Here is a 20,887-nt window from a genome sequence, read left to right on the forward strand (position 1 = left end):
AGTCGTAATACAGTGAGAGCAACATGCAAATTCCGCCCACACATCATTTATCTGTCAATCACACTCAGGCCAGGATATTTAGCGCGAGACAATCATTTTGGTTGTAATAAACCTTTATTTGGTCACAACAAAAACCCACTGTTGATAATGTGCACATACTTAAGGCTGAAAAAACAAAATACCCCAATTTAAAAAACTATTGGTGTGGTTTGTGAAAGTGAGAATTTTCTTTTAAAAGTTCATCTGCTTTTGATGATCCTGAACACAACCAGAACCCTGAGTGCATCAACAGTACTTTGTGTGGAGAAAATGTACACACAGCCTTTACAAATACAAAAACAATTTCTATTTTACAAGTTAATCTCTTACAAATGATTACTTTGCTCCTCAAAAGCAACTCCTACTGGATTAAAATACTTTGCTAAATGCAAAGCATATTAATAAGAGGCTAGCAAACACTACTGTACAAAAAAATACACTCAAGCACTGTTTAATATTACAAAAATCATATAAAGTAGTAATATTTAGTGCATTGTTTAAAAGCACCAAAAGAAGTGCTGAATCAGGCATGAGGTTATTCAGCTGTGAGATCGGAATATCTTTTATATATTCAGCAATTCACTTATTTCCATCTGGGTGGAAATACATGGAAACTTTAGACAGTCTATTATCTGCACACACCTCTGACCAGCCAACCACCTCATCTTGTGCTGAGGTCAGGATCATGAAAGATGGCAACAGTGATTTGTGGGTCCAGACTGTCTGTCCTGGTGCTCCCGATACTCACTGAGCTTACGAACAATAACAATTTGTTTAAGGTCCTTACACATGTGGCAACACATACGGTCTTCTCTGTGGCTTAGGGGAAGTCCTCAGCAAGGTGCTGTATAGTGCTTTTTTCAAGACCAAGGTGGACTGCATCTAGATAGTGCAGAAACCTAGAGGAGGACAAACAAACATTCTGCTTAGCTTTCAGTGGACTTGCGCTTCTGCTGAGTATGCATGCATAGAACTTTGACACCTTTGACACTGTTGTTTCAGTTACACTTGATGTCAAAACAAAAATAAAACCTACATCTAGCTCATGGTCTGTTCAAAGAAGTACTTAACCACATCCTGTTCCATCCCGCTGCTGGCAACTCATATACTAATAGTGGTTGGTGCAGGCTTACCTTCGTTTAACCTTGCCCTGCTCCTTAAGCTGCTCTGATCTGCAAATGGTACGAAGGGCTGGGAGGTAGTCCAGGGCAGCTGCTGCTCTGTTTCCCAGAGTCCCAGGAAGTCCTCCCAACATCAGACTCTCCATCACTTCTCTCCTCCTCTGGACCAGCCTGGAACACATAAATTCACAGCTTTTTTTTTTTTTTTAAACTGGCTTTGATTCAGTAATATCACAACACTCTTATTCTTGAGTTAATTCTTTGCAGGTTTATGTTGCACACAATTCTAAACAAGGCTTCATGTTAAAGAGACTAGTAAGACTCACAGTGGTTGACAAGGCATGTCCTGAGTAAAGCTGTAACCTTTACAATGAGGAGCCACAGGGAGGGTGAGCTCTGCTTCAGCCTCTCTTCCCAAATCCCCTTCCAGCTTCTGGGCTTTGTCCCAGGCCTCCGCAACAGACATCTGACACTTGTGGAAGCCCAGCGCCTCCACGGCAGCCTGGATCTCTAATACACGCTCGCTCCTCACCCAGCTCCAATTGTCAGTCTCCACCCTCGCCTCATCTGTCATCCCATATTTCACCACTGCACCAACTGGAGATGTTGCTCTGTGAAAATCACCCCTTTCTGGCTGAAGAAGTAAGGAGTCCATGTAGGACATGTTGTCTAAAAAGTCAGCTATTGATTCTAGACACTGAGAAACAGGAAGACTTTTTACTCGCTCCTCAGGAGTCAGGGGCTTCCTTTTTACTTTATCTGAAACAACACTCTCTCTGACTTTCTCTTCTGCCGGAGGAGCAGCCAGTGGTTTGCAGAGAGTTAGAAAACTGTTTTCTGAGTCTGAGTCAGTATACTGGTCAGGTAGATCGAGCCGTCTCTTGTTCTTCCTCATTTGGTTGGAAACTTTAAGAGGACTGTCATCGTCTGAGCAGTCAGCCAACTCTGCTGTCTCAGACTGCAAGCAGCTGGACAGTGGTGGCTCTTTTTGAGTAACAGAAGGGTGCTCTTGTAATACAGACCCAAACTGCTGTGACTTGTGGGTAGAGATAGTCAGCTCTGTAAGTGGTAGAGGTAAGAGGGTCTCCATGTTGGAATACAGTAGGTCAACTCCTCGTCGTCTGCTGTCTGTCAGCAGCTCCCAGCAAACTGCTTCCTCCACCAGACTTGGGCTCTGTTGAAAACACATACCCAGTCAGTATTTACAGCCACTATTGTGTGAAAAACACACACGCATACTAGAGAAATCTGAAAATCATTGCTTAAAGATGCCATATAATCTCTGGTTACTTGGTGTATTTCAGTATACAAGGTAAGTAAAGTGTTTACCCTGAGCAGCTCCCAAATGTCTCTGTCAGGTTCAATAGAGAACAGGCCCAGCCTGGTCTGAGCACAGCCAGTGACACAGGGAGGGAGGGTGTTTGGGACGGTCACCGCACACACAGGAGCACCTTCGGCCTCTCCGGTCTCTAGTTTGAGTTCAACTTTTAATGCAAACGAGGGAAAGAATTTATTAGATTAAATGCTAGTGTATATAATAACTATTTAAATAGAGACCTTATATTTAGACTGCTTTTACAATCATGAAAAACAAATAAGATTTTACAACAAAACAATAAACGCATAAAAAAAAATCTGTATAATATCGTGTAGTAGACAAAAAATGTTACAAAACTTAAGTCAGTTTAAAAGGTCTCTTTTTAGGTGACATTTCCAAACTCAGATCTAACTCTTAACTATATTTTCTGGAAATGAGAGGCAAAAGAAGGTTTCAGCCAAAATCTGAGCAGATGCATCTTGAATTGGGTAGAGAATACAGTTACAATAAGGCAGACATTATTAAAATAAAGCATTAACATCTACAAAATATCACAATATCACAACAAAACAAAAGCAAGTTATTGAAAATATTGTGACAACATTCTGTCCTGTTCATTTCCTTACTATTACTGCCTGTGGACGTCGCAGGCCTGGTTATGTGGCACCCCCCAGCACTGTGAGTCCAGAACTGCAGCTGCAGTAAACTCTGCCTGATGTCACAGCCATTGATTCTGAGCAGAGAGCTGATGTCCGACAGGTCTGTCCTCATGTCCTCAGCCAGACACAAAAGCTGCAGGTAGCTTCCCACATTCAGCTGCACCAAAGAAGGACAGGTGAAGAACAGACTCAAATCTATGAACAAAATTAAATAAACAGCTAATGCCTGCTGTTATTTAGGCATCCTCCACTCACCACTGATGGCATTTTGAAATGTATCTCCTCAAAGTTACCATCAAACATGCTGCTGAAGGCAGGATCTAGAAAAATGTAAAAAAGACAGTATAAATAAATATGATCAATACAGGAAAAACATTACCTGAATGTTGGTCTACTCACCACTGGTTGTGAGGATGACTGGCCTCTTGGTAGTGGTCATGAATGTCTTGATGGCAGCTAGAAACCCTGAGTCATCATCAAAAATAACATCCACTTCTTCAAACAGGATAAGTGAGGTGGCCATCTTCTTGCTCAGTTCTTCGCTTGGGGTGGAGGTTGATGGTGCTTTGCCTGTGAAGTCTTTAGGCAAATTTGCACTCTCAGTATTGGCGTTCATTACTTTCTTAGAAGCAGCTTTATGAAGAGATGAGGGAGATGGAGGACAAAGCATAAGTTATTATTAAAGTCATCATAAATAAACTTTTTAGGAAGGTTACATGATCTTTCAACTAAATAACTGAATTGATTAACAAATAACTGATTACCCATTTGTTCATCCGTCTTAGGTGGCTGCTTGTTAGTCGGTCGACCCATTTTGAAGAAGTTAGCTAAAGAGGTGGGAGCCAACCCTCCTCTTTTAGCACCTCTTGGTGACTGGGGATGTTTTCTGGGTGAAGAAGCCACCCTGCGAGGAGAGTTAACTTTTCCTAAAGGACAAAGAAAAAAAAAAAAAGAAAAAGAAAAAAGAACATCGTGATCTTGTAAAATTCCTACCATATAAAAATTCTGTCACACACACAAACTCTACATAAATCATAATCTCACAGGCCAGGGACTCATTAGAAATGCTACTATCACTGTCAGCTCTGTACATACTAGGAGAGGATCCAGGCCTGACAGTGCCAGCGCTGCTGCTCGTGCCATAGCTGTTGAAGTAGGTGGGTTTGTGGGCGTTGACCCCCTGACTGTCTACCTGGTGGGACTGGGTGGCTTCCTTCAGCTGGGACAGAATAAGACGACCACTCCGCTGAGATGAAGCATTCACTTCAAATACCTTGGGACATTGGAACCAGAGGAAAGTTAGTAGTAATGTTCCTATCCTATGCATGGATTTGAAATGCATGTGATGTTTTTGTACCTTAAACCCCAACTCCTGGGCACAAGCATAAACTGCAGCAGTCTTTCCCACTCCAGTGGGTCCTGTGATAAGCACTGTATTACACAACATGTCCTCTCCATCCTGGGAATCCTCTTCCCCACAGTCCCAATCCGAGTCTGCACACAAAGGCCCAACACCAAGTCAAAACAAACAAACAGTTGGAAAAGTTATGAAGAGAAAAGATTAGTATTTTTATAATCTCCCACCATTGCTGCCTTCCTCTAGTTTCTTGTCTTTCTGCTTTTTTCTCTCTTCTCGGTCAGCACGGAGTTTCCATTCCCTTAACCAACTGTACACAGACGCACACACATAAATCAATAAATGAGAGAAAAGGAATACTTGACCCATTTTTCTGATACAATCAAATGTTACGCAAAGCCCATGCTGTGCAAAAAAAAAAAAAAAAAAAACAGTACACAGAATATAGAGTGCCAGTGTTCTCATACAGATGGTGTGTAATTGAAGAAGCTGTATTTTAGTTTCTCACCTGTGCAGCCTCCTGACTGAGGTGGTGTTGCCTATAATGTCATTGGAGTGCTGAGGCTGATATTTCTCTGTCCACAAGACATCCTCCTTCATCACATCTGTAGAACAAACTGCAGAGAAGAGACTTAGGCTTTGACTACATACCATATTTTATGTTAAATGTCTTTGTTTTTAGATGCTCTTTTCCATACTTTTAATGTAATTACATGCCTTGTAAAGCACTTTGAATTGCGTAGTGTATAAATGGTGCTATACAAATAAATTTGCCTTGCCTTGCCTTAAGCTTTAAATATCTAATGTGACAGAGCCTATGACAGCCAGTAAGGTTTTAGGAAGCCAACTGGATTATATTTGAGTCTGAATGAAAGCTGTCATCCCAGTTTCTTAGGTCTGTTATATGATACATGACTCAAAAATTATGCACTGATGAGGTTAAGTCAGCAGCTATTTTTACTACAATATCTGTTTCGCTCCACAGAATCTAAGCGTATTCATCCTGTGATTCCAAACTTGCATTAACATGAGCCGAGAGTCTTCTATCAACTGGTTGTTTTCCACCTCTTGGCTAATTTACTGATGTCAATATGACAGTTTCCTAATTGGATTAGGTATTGTTTGTTATCTCACCTTTTCTCCCACTGTCCTCTACCAAAATCAGGTCATCCAGTATAACCACAGAGTCGTCTGCGGATGGGATGGGAGTAGTTTTGTTAGATGGACTGGCTTTCACCTTTTCCTCCTCCTCCAGCCTGGCTCTCTGCGCTCGTCTTGTACGACCTCCCATTTGTGTTGGCTCTGGCTCAGGTGTGGAAGTGTTCCCTTGTGAATGGTTGGTCCGCTGCTTCTTAGCCACCTTCATTGTATTTTCCTTTCCATCATCACCTATCCTCTTCCTCTTCCCCCCTGCTGGTTCAGCTGGCAAAGGGGTGCATGTGACCCTGCTTGGTTCTTGTTCTAAAAATTAAACATATAGTGGTTGTTATGAATAATATGAATTTAATGCATTTGTTAATTTTAAATTATATATAAATATAAACTAAAAATTAAACTAAATAAACTAAAATATTGCCCCAGTATTTGTGTCCCGATGGTATTTTCTATATGAAAATATAACTTCAATGTCACTAAAAAAAATTAAAAATTGTAAACACTTGTGTAGCTTTCCATCCGGTAGATCCAAAAAATTAATTAATCTGGTTATGAAATATTGAAATCATGAAAGAAATTAAAGCTTAAACACAGACCGGACACTATGCAGTGGTTCTGGTAGTCCGAGCGTCTCTTCAAGAAGCGAGAGATGAACATCATAACAGGAAAGGGAGGGTTAGAAGTGCGGACCTCTTCCAGTAAAAGCTGACGAACACTTTCAGAGAAATTAGGCCTCCAACGAGAACTCTGGAAAAAAATAAAATAAAATAAAATAAAAAAAAATACTACTTTATTCATTGTTCAATCACTTGTTAAAACCACTTTCTGGAAATATTCTATAAATATATGATGTATATTTTTGCTCATTTATACTGAAGAATATAAGTAAACCACTGACCACAAAATGCATAAAACTACAAATAAATAAGCATCTAATGTAAACATTACCTTTATATTCTTTATTGCATACAACATAGCTACAATGACAAACAGGTAGTAACTATAAAGTAGACAAGTCCTGCACTGCTAAACAAGTAACTTAAACACTAACAAGTCAATGTAAGTTGCTTCTGACAGTCATTTCAACATACCCTGTCACAGATGACTCTCTGGGCAGGCTCTGTCTTCAAACAAAAGGAGCCGCTAACAGATAGAAGCCGTGTAGATGTCTGGCTCCAAAGCTCTTTCAGATGACTGAGTAATGGAGACTCAGGCCACGGTAGACTCCAAAGAGGACAGTCTGTCAATACATAAAAAGAGTTTGACTGGGGCCTTGGTTGGCTGAATTTCTGTCTTCACTGATCCGTACATAACTATCTCCCATAATTTCTGAAATTAATAAAACAATCAACCGTGTCAAATGATGATGACATGCAAATATCTATGAAGGAACAGACTACCGTTTGGTGGCTGCTTCATGTGTATAACTGGATTGAAGGAGGAACAGGAGAGGGAGTAGGCTTCTTTGGTGGCAGCGGTCTTGGCTATCCGTTTTCTAAGGGACTCAGGCAGGCCACTCTTCAAGAACTCTCTGCGAGCCCTGAACTGCTCATCATCCTGGGAGTTCTCAGAGCCGTCACGACTGCTCTCATCAAAGATGGAAACCTTGCGAGAAGTCTTCTCTTGGCCCAGCAAGGCCACTTTGGAGCCTGTCAGAATAAATACATAACCATTAAATGAGACTTCTAGAGGTTGCCACAATCAACAAATGGCTATTTAGAGTGGAAAGACTACCTGGGACAGGCTTGGTCTCTTTTCCAGCTGGTATGGCTTTCCCCAGAACATCATTAAGACTGCGTAAAGCCTTTTGGGATTTACTCATTTTTGGTGTTAGCTTGGGTGTGGTAATCTGGTTCTCTCCCACCCAAATGACAGAATCCTGACAAATAAATTAATCAGTATACATAATAGGTTTTTAAGATAAGAATTCAAAAACAAAACACCCTATAAAAGATTCACAGGACCACCTGCTGGGCCATCATCTTCATGCCATCAGTGAAGTAGTCCTTCAGTACTTTTACCATCCAGTCAAAAAATTCTAATGTTTCCTATAAACAGCTGAAATGTGTATGTCTGTATGGCCCCTTTTCTGTACCTCATCTTCACAGTAGCTCTTCTTTATGGAGGCTTGGTTTCGTGATGAACGCCTTAAGGTGCCCTTCTCCTCTGCACGAGTTCTCTTACTCTGCTGAATCACTTTGGCTTTATTCACCAACTTCTTTGCCTGTTTCCTTTTTTTAGAGACATCTGATGTCTGAAAAAAAATAAAGACAGTACTTTATCCTAATTGGCTCATTATGATGATGTTTAAATTGCTTTTTTCTGGCCAAGTCAGTACAACTAATCTAATTTAGAATATGTCCAGTTTAACATACTTACTTTAGTAGCCAAAGAAGAGTTTAGGCCAGCTCCACTTTCAGCCTTTGACATGGAAACACTTCTATGAACTCTAGTAAATTTTATCCTTGCGAAAAAGAAAATATTAGAATATGAAAATATATGCAACAAAGAGCTTTAACACATACATAAATATACAGTTTATAACATAACCACTATAAATTTAATGATGGTAGGATTTATTGCAGAACCACTGCATTAGACCGTATTTGTTTTACCTTGGTGTACAAACTAAACTGTATATAAATGCAATGTAATAGTATCGGATCATAAGTACAAGCATGCGTCACCTGATTGGACTTTCTTTTGTGTTGGGTGAGCACACAATCTCTGCTATGAAGACTCCATGTTTGGTCTTGCATGTCTTTGGGGTGGACACTTTTATAGGACTGTCAGGTAAAGCAGTAGTAACAGCATCAGCATCCTTTAACTCAATTTGTTTCCTGGTTTTTCTGATAGGAGTTATTGGCATGGCTTCAGATGCTTTTCTGACTACAGCCTCTCTTCTGGATCTCCTTAAAGCAGAGACGGAAGGGGTTGCAGTGTTTGGAGGCTCTTCTCTTTTATCATCATCATCGACAGTTTTGTCCACAATTTCGTCCACAGCAACAGCAGGTGAGGTAGTAACTGTCTCTTTTTCTACTTTATCTTTCTTTCTGCGTTTCCTTGCTGGTTTCTTTTTAGCTGTACTGCTTTCCTGAGAGGCAGCAGGGACTTGCTCAACAGCAGGAGGAATTACAGTGTCCTCCTCAGCAACTTTGTCTGCAGTGTCCAGTTTCTTCTCATCCGGTTGTTTCTGCTTGACCTGGCTCTTCCCAGATTTTGTTTTGGACCCATCCAAGCTGGGCTGTTTGAAGGCAGCCATGAACTGCTTCCTCTCTGCTTCACTACTCCTTGGTGTGGATTCACTCTCAAGCACTGCCAGCTCTAGATCCTCTTCTTGAAGAACCACATTGGACCTCCGTTTGACAGTGAGAGAGGTAGATGGACGCTGGGGCCCAGCCTCTGTGTGAGGAGATGATATCATTTCTACAGGGACATTCGACCCTTTTCTCTTGTTAAAGATAGAAGCAAACTTTCCCTCAACCTGGAGTGGTTGCTCTTTGGCTGAGACCGCATGTACTTCAGCCTGGATAGTGAGAGTTCGGGGTGAGACTCTGGGTGATGGCTCCCCAGAATCCATGTTTTCTTCAGCTTTATGAATATCCATTTGGTCTTTGTCCATTTTCTGTATGTCTGTTGTGATTTTACATCCATCTTCTGTGTCTTCTTCACCCTTGTCCTGACTCTGACTCCGTAGAAAATCCTCAAAGGAGATTGTGACTGTGCTGCTGTTTAACAGTGAGGCCTCATCCACATTAACCTCCATGCTAACATCACACAAGGAGTTCTCTGGTTCTTTCTTGTCTTCTTCTGGTTGCTTTGCCTCCTGCTGCTGCCTCTTCCTACAATTTCGTGCAGCAGTTTTGACCTGTTTTGCTTTGCTGCTTAAAGATACAACTGGAGATAAGGAAACATTATTTAGCTCTGGTTTAATTGTGACACTTTCCCCACATTTGGAAACATCTTCATATTTCTCTTTTTTGACACTCTTCTCTGATATTCCTTCAGTGACAAAAGCCTCAGCATTGAACTTGTTTAATGGGGCTGCTGTATCATTGCTAAGGACCCCAGAGCTGCTAGTTGCCTCTGCTGCTGAATCCTTGCTTTCATGTGTTTCAGTCAGGCAATCCTTTGTGATGCTAACAGTTTCAGCCTCCATAAGTTTCCGTGCAGCTTTGCTGGCCTTCCTACCCCGTTTTTGAGACGGCCGTTTCACCGCTTCCTCTGGGGTAATGTGTTTTTCTGCAGACTGAGTTGTCTGACAGTTCTCTTTAGATGGTTCTGGTGGGCTGATCTTTTCTTTAGACAATGGAGCCTTGCGGCTAAAATAATCCATAATGTTGTTTGAGCGAGGAGGAGAAAAGGGTTTCTCAACAGGCTTGGCAACTGGAGAAAAGTAGTTGGTGATTGTCTTAACAACAGGACTGCCACCATCTTTGCGAGCTTTCTTGCAAGGCTGTGAAAAGAGTGACAAAGTTAATTAAATATGACAACCCTTTATAATAAAAGAACAGCAATGTAATGTAACCGTTATTGCATGCTATACATAGCACAACTCAGTGTCATACCTGAGTGTCAAAGTCCTCAATGACAGATGCCATAGCCACAACACCAGCCATAATTTGAAGAGACCTATTGCAAAAAACAAAACAATGTGATACACTCAAAAGTCTGATTGAACATTAAAGTGAAGACAGCATCAGAGCTTTAGACAAAGGTTTAATGGTGGGTCAGTGGTCTGGGTCAACTCACTGTACCCTGATCAGTTCCAGCTAGGGGACATGTCTGTCCTGTCCCACATGCCCGTTTGTTGTTAATAAACAAACGCAAATAAGCCATTAAATAACCTTCTAGGATTATTACAAATTCAAACTATTACAAAGCATTTGCAACTAGTTATAACAACTAGCAAATCGCAACCGGTATATAATCACTTTAAAACAAAGCGTTTTCAGTAACTTTTAGTTGAAACCACAACACTCAAACCAGCCTTGTACAACTTTAACGCACAAATCGTGTGAAACTATACAGCTTAGCAAACTGAAGCTAGTTTCTATGTACAGCACATTTAACTATATAATAACATATAGGTTAGAGGGATATGACAACAACCAACATGAAAATTGATCATTTGTGGCATGGCGCCCAGCAGCTCGTCCGGGTTTGTGCCAAATGACAGAGAAAAACACTCACCGATAATTTCAAACAGGTAAAGTGACGTTCCCGCAGCTCAGACACGGTCTTTTCTTTTCTTCTTCTTTTTTTATTCTCGTTCCGGTTTTATGAATGGACCAAAGAGGCAAAGTGCATTGTGAGAGGCCGACAGGTGTTTGTTGCCAACTCTCATATAAATATCGCTGTAAAACAACAAGCTAGCACAACTCGCTCGATGCTACTTTCAAAGCAGCGCCGCTCCGCACAGACGCCAAAAACCGTCCCAACACTCCCCACATGTCAGCCATGGATGTATGAACGTAATGTTAAAAGCATTTCTGTGTAATTATTCTGAGTAGGTATCCAAAATACATCTTTCTTAACGGGTGTTGCTCTTTCAAAAACGCGCCAGCCCAGTCCAGGATGAAGAGCGCCAAATATACGTGACCTTTGACGTGACCACAGTCCACCAATCACAGGAAAGAAGGTTCTCTCGTCATCAGCGACGCAGCTTGTCCACAACAAAGATGGCGTGTGGTGTTGCATTTAAGGGAGAGAAAGAATTGACAGCGCCCTCTGCTGGTTGCACCAATTCAACCTGAAAGTCTCCTTCATTTTACCTGTTCGCAGGTAATCATAAACATTAACTTTAGAAGGAGGTCATATTTGTCACAATAAATGTGAATTGTACCTTTACAATGATTTGAAACACATATAAAAAAATACTGTAAAATCTTTTATGTTAGCCTAACATGCCTAACCAGTTATATCCGCACTGAATAATGTGGAAATAATAGTGGAAACATAATATAAAGCTGGTGCTAATAATGTTGTAGCACAGTTTGATCTTTACTCTTATAACATGTCTCATTCAATAAATATCTCATAAAAAAATAGCTATATTATCTTAGCAAAGGCTTTATGTATTGGCAGAGGGAAATTCTACCCAGCAGTATATAGTGTAAAACAATCAGAATAATTTCTACCTGTACCAAATGTAAAAATATAGTGGTGTAGCCTAATCCTGTTACATACAATATCATGAATTTTACCATTCTGAGCGATTAGTCCTTGTATTGCTGATGCTTTGCCAATTTAAATTAGGGAAATTTTGAGAGCAAAAACTTTACGTATAGCCTAATAGAGTATTTTTCACAATATTTCTATTGTGTTAAAATAAGTTTAAAAAAATAGAAATATTCTTTTGCTGCATTATACTGTAATGAGTACTATCTGTTTGAACACAAATTGTCTGGTATGTAAAAAAAAGTCAAACCAAAGTAATTAAATATTAACCATTATTATTATTATTATCATTATCATTATTATTTCAACTCTAGATCACAATCAGAGTAAAAACGCGAATGATCCTTCTGAGCCACCGTCGTGTCTCCATTGCTTTCCTTGCCTCGCCGGTGTCTTGACTTTGTTTCCCAGTCCTGCGCAGGTCTGAACCTGTTTTTCTGTTCACTTTCCTTCGCCTGTCTTCTGGTTAACATGTCGGAGTACAGCACAGTACCACCGCCCGGCTCCGGGCCCTCTCTCGGGAACGGAGCAGGAGGCATGAAGAAAGATGCGTTTGCGGACGCGGTGCAGCGGGCCCGGCAGGTGAGGGACGTGACAGGCAGGAGCATGTTGGAGAGAGGACAGCTAACATCACTGACACAACTGGACACAGCAGCACAAGCTTTATATTTTGACAAACCTTTAAGAGTCTTCATTGTAGTATAATAAGGTCAGGCAATTGCTCGTTAAACATTTGCTTGTGTCCCAACAAACCTAAAGTGTGAACTGAGTGATATAAACAAAATGAAATAACTAACAGGGTACTGTAATTATTCATATTATTATTAACTCTAAAATCAAAGAATATACTATTAAGTATGACTATTGGAGCTTACAGAAACTGTTCAGATTTTTTGGTTCATCCATAAATCAAGGCTTAAATCAGGCTTGATCCCTTAACCTCTATATGTTTTTCTTCTTTCTCTATTTATTTACCTTCAAATGTGCAGGTGGGTGTAAGTAAGTGTAAATGTACTGACATTCCTGTGATATATGACTGTAAAAGTACTTTAGAAATATACTGTAGAAATATATGGGTATTTGTATGAATATGCAGTTTTCTAAATGTCTCTAAATGTCAGAAACAGATTGTGATGGGACAAACCACTATGCAAATATGTACAACTGCATGTTACTTCCAAACAAAATAAACACTGGGTTGGTTGACATAATGCAGTCATAATGGCAAGCAGTAACGTGTTACATGCAGCAAATTGTGGTGCACAGTCTTTTAGGAGAAAATAGGACTAAAACGTGAGGACAGATGATCTAAGTGCCTTTCTGTATATGAGTGTCTATATGTATGCCTATTTCACAGGCAGATTTGTAGAATCAGTTGTGAATTTTACTATTGTTTCAGATAGCAGCTAAGATCGGGGGTGATGCTGGTCCTTCCATGAACAACAGCACTCCGTCAGATGTCTTTCCATTCACTGCACAGAAACGACAGCTGGAGGACGCAGGTAACGCTGCCTCCACTGCTTAACCACCTCCCTGTTGCATGGTTGATGATGGTATGTGGTGCACAATGTACATGGCACACAGTAGATATGTTGTGTCCTCACCTGACAGATGAACCAGAGAGCAAGAAACTGGCTGCACAAAGTGACCTGGATTCAGCTAATGCACTGTGTAAGTTTCATCTTGCCATTTTATGCTGTATACTTTGTTTTGCTTTCTTTAGAATTTAACATATTTAACATAACCTTACAGTTCTACAGTATTCCTGTTTCGGTGCTTTGCCCCTATGTCCTTGTCTGTTCACGCTTCCCCTCCTTTGTGTCACATTCTCATCTCACAGTCCATCAGTAATCCAAAACCTTTCCCATCCCATTGCATTGTTTTTTCACTCGCTCTTTCTCTCTGTTGCTGTACCATTTCAGGTATTGGTGCACAGCTAGCTGCTCTTGCACAGCAAAGGTGAGATCTTGTAGTTGATTGTGTATTATGTAGAAGTATTCAGCCTTTATATTATGACAATGGAGAGGAAAAAGGCTGCACAAAAAAAATGTAAGTAGAAAATTTACATTTGTTGACCCTTAATCCCTGTTGGTCGTTCTTGCTTGCCGATGGTGCCAGGCCCAGCTCCACCTCAGAGGAGTACAGTGTACCAGACAGCATGGTGGGACTCAGTGAGTGCAGACAAAATCTGATTCTGAATCTGATTCAACACATATGGAGGGTGATGTTAAGATCTCAAGAAAGCAATAGGTACCACTATTGACCCACCAACAACACAGTTTTCTCTCTTTGTCCCCAGTTATTGGCCGTGGTGGTGAACAGATCAATAAGATTCAACAGGAGTCAGGTTGCAAGGTTCAGATTGCTTCAGGTATTGTCTTCTGTGGAGTTATCCTAAACATTTTTATTAGAGTTTACAACTTCATTTTCCTTTTTGTGTTACTATGTTCTCTGCGCTTGTTGGCTCTAGACAGTGGAGGACTTCCAGACAGGAGCGTCTCTCTCACAGGTTCACACGATTCCATACAGTAAGTTTCAGGCTTTATGCATATAGTTTCATTATTGTTTCATGTGGAATCAATAATCATACTTTTTTATTGATGATACTGTATGTTCAAGCTTTATTCTCTCATGTTGTTTTTGTTATAATTGGTTGGGTATATGGCTTAATTTCATAAAAACTACACAATGTAAAGTATTAGTGTCCCTTGCAGTTCTGTCAGCTTGATGACATGATGATTTAAAATGAATGTGGAGTAACTAGTCAGCACTCCCCTGGCTAGGAAAGCCAAGAGGCTGTTGGATGAGATAGTGTCACGAGGGAGGGGTACACCTCCTTCTTCTTATCATGAATCCAGCAACGGCCAGAACGGCACAGTTCATGAGATGATGATCCCAGCTGGCAAGGCCGGGCTTGTCATTGGCAAGGGAGGAGAGACCATCAAACAGCTACAGGTACCCTGCATGGCTGTTGGTTTCACGTTGTTAGAAACCAACTTGACATGTGGACGTGAGATAGTTTAACTGCACACTTTTTAAAAGCTGTGTTTTTAAATTGGGCATTTAGTGATGTCATAACATTATACATTAAGGAAGTTTTTGCAATAGAGTCATTAAGTGTATTTTTAAGTGTATTAAACTGATTCAAAACCATAATGTTTGTATGATATTCCAGGAGCGTGCAGGGGTGAAGATGATCCTGATCCAGGATGCTTCTCAGGGACCCAATGTTGACAAGCCCCTGCGCATTATTGGAGATCCCTACAAAGTCCAGGTACGAACATGAAATCATCTCATCAAGTTGAAAATAAATGTGTGTTGCTGAGTTGAAATATACTCAAATCAACATGTTTTCTTTTCAGCAAGCCCAGGAGATGGTGGAGGAGATTCTAAGGGAGAGAGACCACAGTGGCTATAGTGAAAGAAATGACTTTGGTTCCCGAATGGGAGGAGGCATGGATGTGAGTCTGTGTGTGGGAGCGTGAGAAATAAAAAAAAAAAAAATGGGATTGGTTGTTTTAGAAACAAATTTACGTTCATAAAAGCTTGTGCTTTCCACTCAGATTCCGGTACCACGGCACTCAGTCGGTGTTGTCATTGGACGTAATGGAGAGATGATTAAGAAAATCCAGAATGATGCTGGAGTTAGAATACAGTTCAAACAAGGTAGGACCTTGTGATGACTTTGTAGTGGCTGCGTTTCACATTTTGCCGATGCAACATTTTGCAGGCAGAGTGCATTCACCTTCTTGTTGTTGTCAGGACAGCTTGAAGGTTTGATGTGTAATGATGCTGTATGGCTACTGCGTCAGGTGAATCCCTCACTCTGAGTAATTCTGACATTATGTGAATGGCTTTTGACATGAGTTTGTGCAGAGGGTCATTTTTTGGCTTGACTTGCATTGTTGGAAAAATAAATAAGAGATTTCAGTTGTTTCTACATTATAAGTGACTCCTTTTTTATTTTGAATAAAAGATAATATTAATATTACTTAGTGCAATTAATTTTTTTCAGATGATGGGACTGGTCCAGATAAGATTGCCCACATCAGCGGCCCCCCTGACCGCTGTGAACACGCTGCCCAGATCATCAATGACCTGCTGCAGAGCATCAGAGTCAGGGAGGAGGGACAAGGCGTAGGGGTCACTCTCTCAAATACACTCATGAACTGTCCCACTCAGACACATACTTTTCTTCACTCATAACCTAACATTTACAGTAGACTAAAAAAACCTCAAAAGCTAGACATCATGACGAGATCCAAAGAAATTCAAAAACAAATGAGAAAGAAAGTAATTGAGATCTATCAGTCTGGAAAAGGTTAAAAAACCAATGATCTGATTGATGATCTGAGACGCCAAAAAGTGTGACAAACATGCAAAAAACTAAGAAATCAGGAAGGGGGCCAACACTTTTTCGACACCACTGTAGTAAACTCATCTCGATCAATTAGATGACAGTAATTTTGTGGCAGAAGTCTTGAGGCAAATTCAAGAGCTTCTAAGCATCATAGTTTGCATTAGAAGCTCTAAACACACAAAAATCAACATATCACCAATAAAAGAAGTTACCACTTTTTACATGCACATTTCTGAGCAAGACATATATAGTAATATGCTGTAGTCATCCACAGGGTCCCCCGGGTCCTCCAGGCATCCCTGCAGGCAGCAGGGGCAGAGGAGCGGGGCAAGGCAGTTGGGGCCCCCCTGGAGGGGAAATGACCTTCTCTATTCCTGCTCACAAATGTGGGCTTGTGATTGGCCGGGGAGGAGAGAATGTCAAGTCCATCAACCAGCAGACAGGGGCCTTCGTAGAAATCTGTCGCCAGCCACCCCCCAACGGAGACCCCAACTTCAAGCTGTTTATTATCCGCGGCTCCCCACAACAGATTGACCACGCCAAGCAGCTCATTGAAGAGAAGATTGAGGTGCTCACTGTCTTTGTTTTTAGTAACATGTTAACCATTTTAAATGCTTTGTGCTTACTCTTTATATGAAAAGCCATTTTGATTAATAGACTACTACATTTATGTGTGTGATGATGTAATGTGCTCCAGGGTCCTCTGTGTCCTGTGGGCCCTGGGCCAGGTGGACCAGGCCCTGCTGGCCCAATGGGTCCGTATAACCCGAACCCATATAACCCCGGGCCACCAGGGGCCCCAGGACCACCACAGTGAGTAACTACTAATTTTCTGCACCTTTAGATCATTTAAGGAGAGGAGACTTCATAATAAACCTTTGCTTTCTCCTCAGTGGTGGTCCTCCAGGTCCTCACCAATACACTCCTCAAGGCTGGAGCAACACCTACCAGCAGTGGCAGCCCCAGGCACAACATGACCCCAGTGAGTCCAGCTTATCTCAGCAGTTACAGCAGTGTTTATTTCTGCTAATTTTAGCATGTAAAACACATTGTCCAAGGCTAAATGTTTTACTGTATACCCCTTCTAATCTATTCTGATGAGTATTTTTTTCTAAATCTGGGAAGGTGAACAGGAGTACTGATGGAAATGTTATAATGAGATGCACTGTCTCTACCTTAAGCAGCTCTGGCTAACCCTGTTTCTGTCTCCCCCCTGGTCTCCAAGCCCGGTCTCCAGGCCAGTAGCAGGGGCTCACCCTCACCCTATGAGGGCCTCACCCCCTCCACCCTGCATCTTTTCTAGGCAAGGCAGCAGCCAATGACCCCAACGCAGCCTGGGCAGCCTACTACGCTCAGTACTACCAGCAGCCGTCGGGGACTGTGCCAGGGCAGTACCCCACAAACCCAGCTGGAGGTGGCCAAACGTCAGGGGAGCAGACCCAACCCGCCGGGACGCCAGGGGGCCAGCCAGACTACACCAAGGCCTGGGAGGAGTACTACAAGAGGATGGGTAAGACTGCCAAGGGGCCTCATCTGTAACTTTTCCAGCTGTTAACTTGAAAAGTAAAAATGATTTGTCAGTTTTAGAATCAGTGGATTAACAAAGGAGCATTAAACATAAAAAACATTTTAGTCACTCATTAAATAAAACTGCTGAACATTTTCTTGTTCAGGCTGCTCAATATGAGGCCTGATACTTTCCCTCATTGTAGATCAATGTAAGTTGAATATCTTTTGGACTGTGGGAACAGAGTAATTGAGCAAATATTGTTTTCTGCTAATCGACAGCACGTACATGTACATTATACAGTACATACTTATACTACATATTGTTTAGTATTGTAGTAATTAATAAGTTACCAGAAATGGAATCAATTTGGTATGTATTTGGCCGGAATACTGATTTGTCACTCGTCACAACACACTCCTCAGATTCTGATTAAGTTATTACCCTTATTAGTCCCACAATGGGGAAATTCCAGCCAGTGCTGCGGCACCCAGGGAGCAGTTGGGGGTCCGGTGCCTTGCTCAAGGGTCTCACATAGTATTAGTATTTTCAGTTTTGGGACAGGTTGGTAGCAGGAACTTGGTGGTGAGCTGACTCATGTCTTTTGTTTGTCACCTCCAGCTCAGGGAGGTGGCTCCATCCCTGGCACAGCAGCTGGAACCCCAGGAGCAGCAGGGGGTGCTGCATCCACAGCAGGAGGCCAGCCAGACTACAGCGCAGCCTGGGCGGAGTATTACAGGCAGCAGGCAGCGTACTATGGACAGACAGGACAGGCCCCTGGCCAACCAGCCACTCCCGAGCAAGGACAGGTTGGTGCACAGGCTGCAATGAGGTTTTCATTATCTTCGGTGCCAGCTTTCTGTCTGCTGCATGTGTGAAGAAATTTTTTTTTTTTAATGTAATACAAAAGTGAATGTGCTTGGTTGTACTGTAGACGCAGTGAGACACAGAAGGTCTGATCCTGGACAGAATCAAGAAGACAGGCTGAAGAGGACAACTGAACTTTATGCCAGGATCTATGCTGTTAAGTTTTTTTTTATTATTATTTTTTTATTTGTTGTAAATGAAAGTGAAACCCTTCCTTACCACTAAACACCAAACAATGTGAACTCAACAGACATTCTAACATTTTGCCTGTGAGGGGAGGGAGAGGACTGTTAATCCCATCATGGCAGGTACACAAAGCTTCAGAATGGCTCTCTACACATTTGTATGTGCTGTTATAAACAGTGGAAGTGTTGTAATGTCATATTTCTTTTGCTTTTCATGAGATTTTGAACTTAAATTTTTTAAAGCACTTACCTTCATATTATTGTTATTGTTATATTTACTAATTTGCACAAAGCTATTAGAACAATAATCATATTGTGTATTTGCTACAGGTAATAGAGAAATGCTTTTTATTATTTGATTTTCTGTATTTTATTTATTTTTTTATTTTCCTCCTGCAAGGCTTGCATGGTGTAAAATTAGATTTTTTTGTTTTTTATTTCTGAATGTGTTGACTGTCACTGCCTTGTGTGAGTGAGGCAGTAAAGCTGTGTGCAAGTTTGCAGCTGTAGGAAAAAAAAATTAATAAAGAGCAGGACCGCTGTTTCACCTTCTGTTGGTGACATGGAAGTCCCACCCTGTACACTATGATGTAAAAATATAATAGGTGCAAGGCCATGTTGTTTGAGGAATAAAGTATGGAAATATGTTTTTACACTTGGATATTCACACTGGGGTTTATAGGATTTTAAGACATTACCTGGGGAGGCAATGAAAGCTATTAGACTTGTGTCCTTGGAGACTAAATCAAAATCTTTTTAAATTGCTCATAGATTAGATAGAATTGTCCACTCTACACAAAATTAAGCCTAGGACACAAGTTTTTGTGTTCAGTTCATTTTGGATTTTAAAAACATCCAACTGCAGTTATTTTAAAAAATACAGTGGCTTACTGTGGTGTCGTCAATCCTAGTTATTTTATGTAGAAGACTAAAACCAACACATAATGCTACCTGGGATTCACTTTGCAGTAGTTGTATATCTTTAAAGTAAATTTGAATTGTAGTCTTTCATGTGGAGGGTCTTCACCCACTGTAGTGCACACAGCGACAGGTTCTTCTATAATGGCAACATGTCACACAGGGCTAACCCAACCCCTGAACCATGCAGTGATTTTGTTTGATCCTGAAGTTGCATGTTACTGCTTTTTACTTTATTTTTTTATGGATGCAAACAAAAATTAGTAATCTTTGCCTTCCCATAGTCATTGTGTACGCGAGACAGAGATGCAGTCTTCCAATGTGTCCTTTACTTTAAGATAAATATATTCAGCAATATAAGGTTGTTGGTTTTGATTTACTGACATGTATCAGGAATGGTTCTTTTATTCTGAATGGCAGCTCTGAGCTTCCCTTTTGCAGCAGTGTTGATATTGTTATTAAATGATCACCAGCAGCAATACTCTGAATTAAAAAGGGGAAAATGTCAATAACTTTAAAATGTGTTGAACATTTTGTTGTGTTTCATGGCCTTTTACAGAGTTAATATAAGCCTGTTGTCATAGACATAATAGTTTTGTCTTCCACATTGAAAGTATTTGTGGTTTTTGTTCTGCGTAGGTTTTTGTACAGTGAAGCAGAAGTGGTAACAGGCATGTGTGAGAATGTGCATGTGTCAGTATTCCCCAGGAAGTCATAATCTGTTCAGCTAAGAAAAGAGCAAGATATAATAAAACTGTAGCTGCAAGTCACAAAGATTAAGACTGATGTACTGAGATGTGACTAATTAAATAACTTTCCTCAACTTCCAGAAAATGAATCTACAACAGGAAATCCAAGTGCAATTTTAAAAATTCTTTAATTTATATCTTTAAAATTAAAAACATTTGAATTGCATTCTACCACCTCCAAAGGCACAGTCATAGCAGACCAAATTCATAAAACACTGCCACTGAACATCTTTTTTTCTCAATTTGTTTTGTACTTAAAAAACAATGCACTATAAAAATGACTTAACATTTTTTCTTACTGGGTAAACAATGGCCATTCTATATGCTGTAGATCATTAAAAGACTGGAGTGATATGTACTCAGCAGTGGTAGCATTAGATTCCATATAAAGGATGATGTGCTGGTTTGAGGCTGGCAATGCCCATAAAAGACATGTGCACTGCAGCTATTTAAAGACATTGTATTCAAAAAT

At 40.8% G+C, this 20,887-nt stretch overlaps 2 protein-coding genes across 6 annotated transcripts; one reads left to right on the top strand and one right to left on the bottom strand.

Moving 5' to 3' along the window:
* Positions 1-95: 95 nt before the first annotated feature.
* On the bottom strand, positions 96-11,252 carry atad5a (ATPase family AAA domain containing 5a). The gene is made up of 22 exons (XM_026325533.1): positions 10,843-11,252; positions 10,218-10,281; positions 8,337-10,105; positions 8,029-8,113; positions 7,745-7,903; positions 7,384-7,528; positions 7,050-7,298; positions 6,741-6,889; positions 6,246-6,396; positions 5,629-5,955; positions 5,003-5,111; positions 4,722-4,804; positions 4,495-4,631; positions 4,233-4,410; positions 3,902-4,063; positions 3,537-3,770; positions 3,393-3,457; positions 3,105-3,294; positions 2,490-2,644; positions 1,487-2,334; positions 1,173-1,331; positions 96-938 (listed from the first exon to the last, which is right to left on the bottom strand). The coding sequence occupies exons 2-22, from the start codon at positions 10,266-10,268 to the stop codon at positions 860-862; spliced, it is 5,484 nt and encodes a 1,827-aa protein (XP_026181318.1). The 5' UTR covers positions 10,269-10,281; positions 10,843-11,252; the 3' UTR covers positions 96-859.
* A 940-nt stretch (positions 11,253-12,192) lies between these two features.
* Positions 12,193-20,316, top strand: LOC113141440 (far upstream element-binding protein 2-like). Of its 5 annotated transcripts, none has more exons than XM_026325849.2 (18): positions 12,193-12,411; positions 13,229-13,331; positions 13,441-13,500; positions 13,752-13,788; positions 13,948-14,000; positions 14,129-14,200; positions 14,300-14,357; positions 14,598-14,784; positions 15,005-15,103; positions 15,192-15,290; positions 15,393-15,495; positions 15,845-15,966; positions 16,464-16,757; positions 16,887-17,002; positions 17,083-17,171; positions 17,493-17,699; positions 18,318-18,505; positions 18,631-20,316. In XM_026325849.2, the coding sequence occupies exons 1-18, from the start codon at positions 12,301-12,303 to the stop codon at positions 18,637-18,639; spliced, it is 2,007 nt and encodes a 668-aa protein (XP_026181634.1). In that variant the 5' UTR covers positions 12,193-12,300; the 3' UTR covers positions 18,640-20,316. The 5 variants fall into 5 exon arrangements, with proteins under 5 accessions (XP_026181634.1, XP_026181635.1, XP_026181637.1 ...); XM_026325850.1 differs by having other exon boundaries at positions 14,613-14,784; positions 18,631-20,315; XM_026325851.2 differs by having other exon boundaries at positions 12,275-12,538.
* The last annotated feature ends 571 nt before the right edge of the window (positions 20,317-20,887 follow it).

This window comes from Mastacembelus armatus, chromosome 8 (genome assembly GCF_900324485.2).
Source record: "Mastacembelus armatus chromosome 8, fMasArm1.2, whole genome shotgun sequence".
Classification (NCBI taxonomy): Eukaryota; Metazoa; Chordata; class Actinopteri; order Synbranchiformes; family Mastacembelidae; genus Mastacembelus; species Mastacembelus armatus.

Excerpts from the sequence above, each read along its gene's own strand:
- atad5a (XM_026325533.1), bottom strand. The coding sequence starts at position 10,268 with ATGGCTGGTGTTGTGGCTATGGCATCTGTCATTGAGGACTTTGACACT. Across the intron at positions 6,397-6,740 it reads AGAGAGTCATCTGTGACAGG|AGTTCTCGTTGGAGGCCTAA; the intron begins GTATGTTGAAAT and ends ATTTTTTTCCAG. Across the intron at positions 5,956-6,245 it reads GAACCACTGCATAGTGTCCG|AACAAGAACCAAGCAGGGTC; the intron begins GTCTGTGTTTAA and ends TTTAATTTTTAG.
- LOC113141440 (XM_026325849.2), top strand. The coding sequence starts at position 12,301 with ATGTCGGAGTACAGCACAGTACCACCGCCCGGCTCCGGGCCCTCTCTC. Across the intron at positions 12,412-13,228 it reads CGGTGCAGCGGGCCCGGCAG|ATAGCAGCTAAGATCGGGGG; the intron begins GTGAGGGACGTG and ends CTATTGTTTCAG. Across the intron at positions 13,789-13,947 it reads GCTGCTCTTGCACAGCAAAG|GCCCAGCTCCACCTCAGAGG; the intron begins GTGAGATCTTGT and ends CGATGGTGCCAG.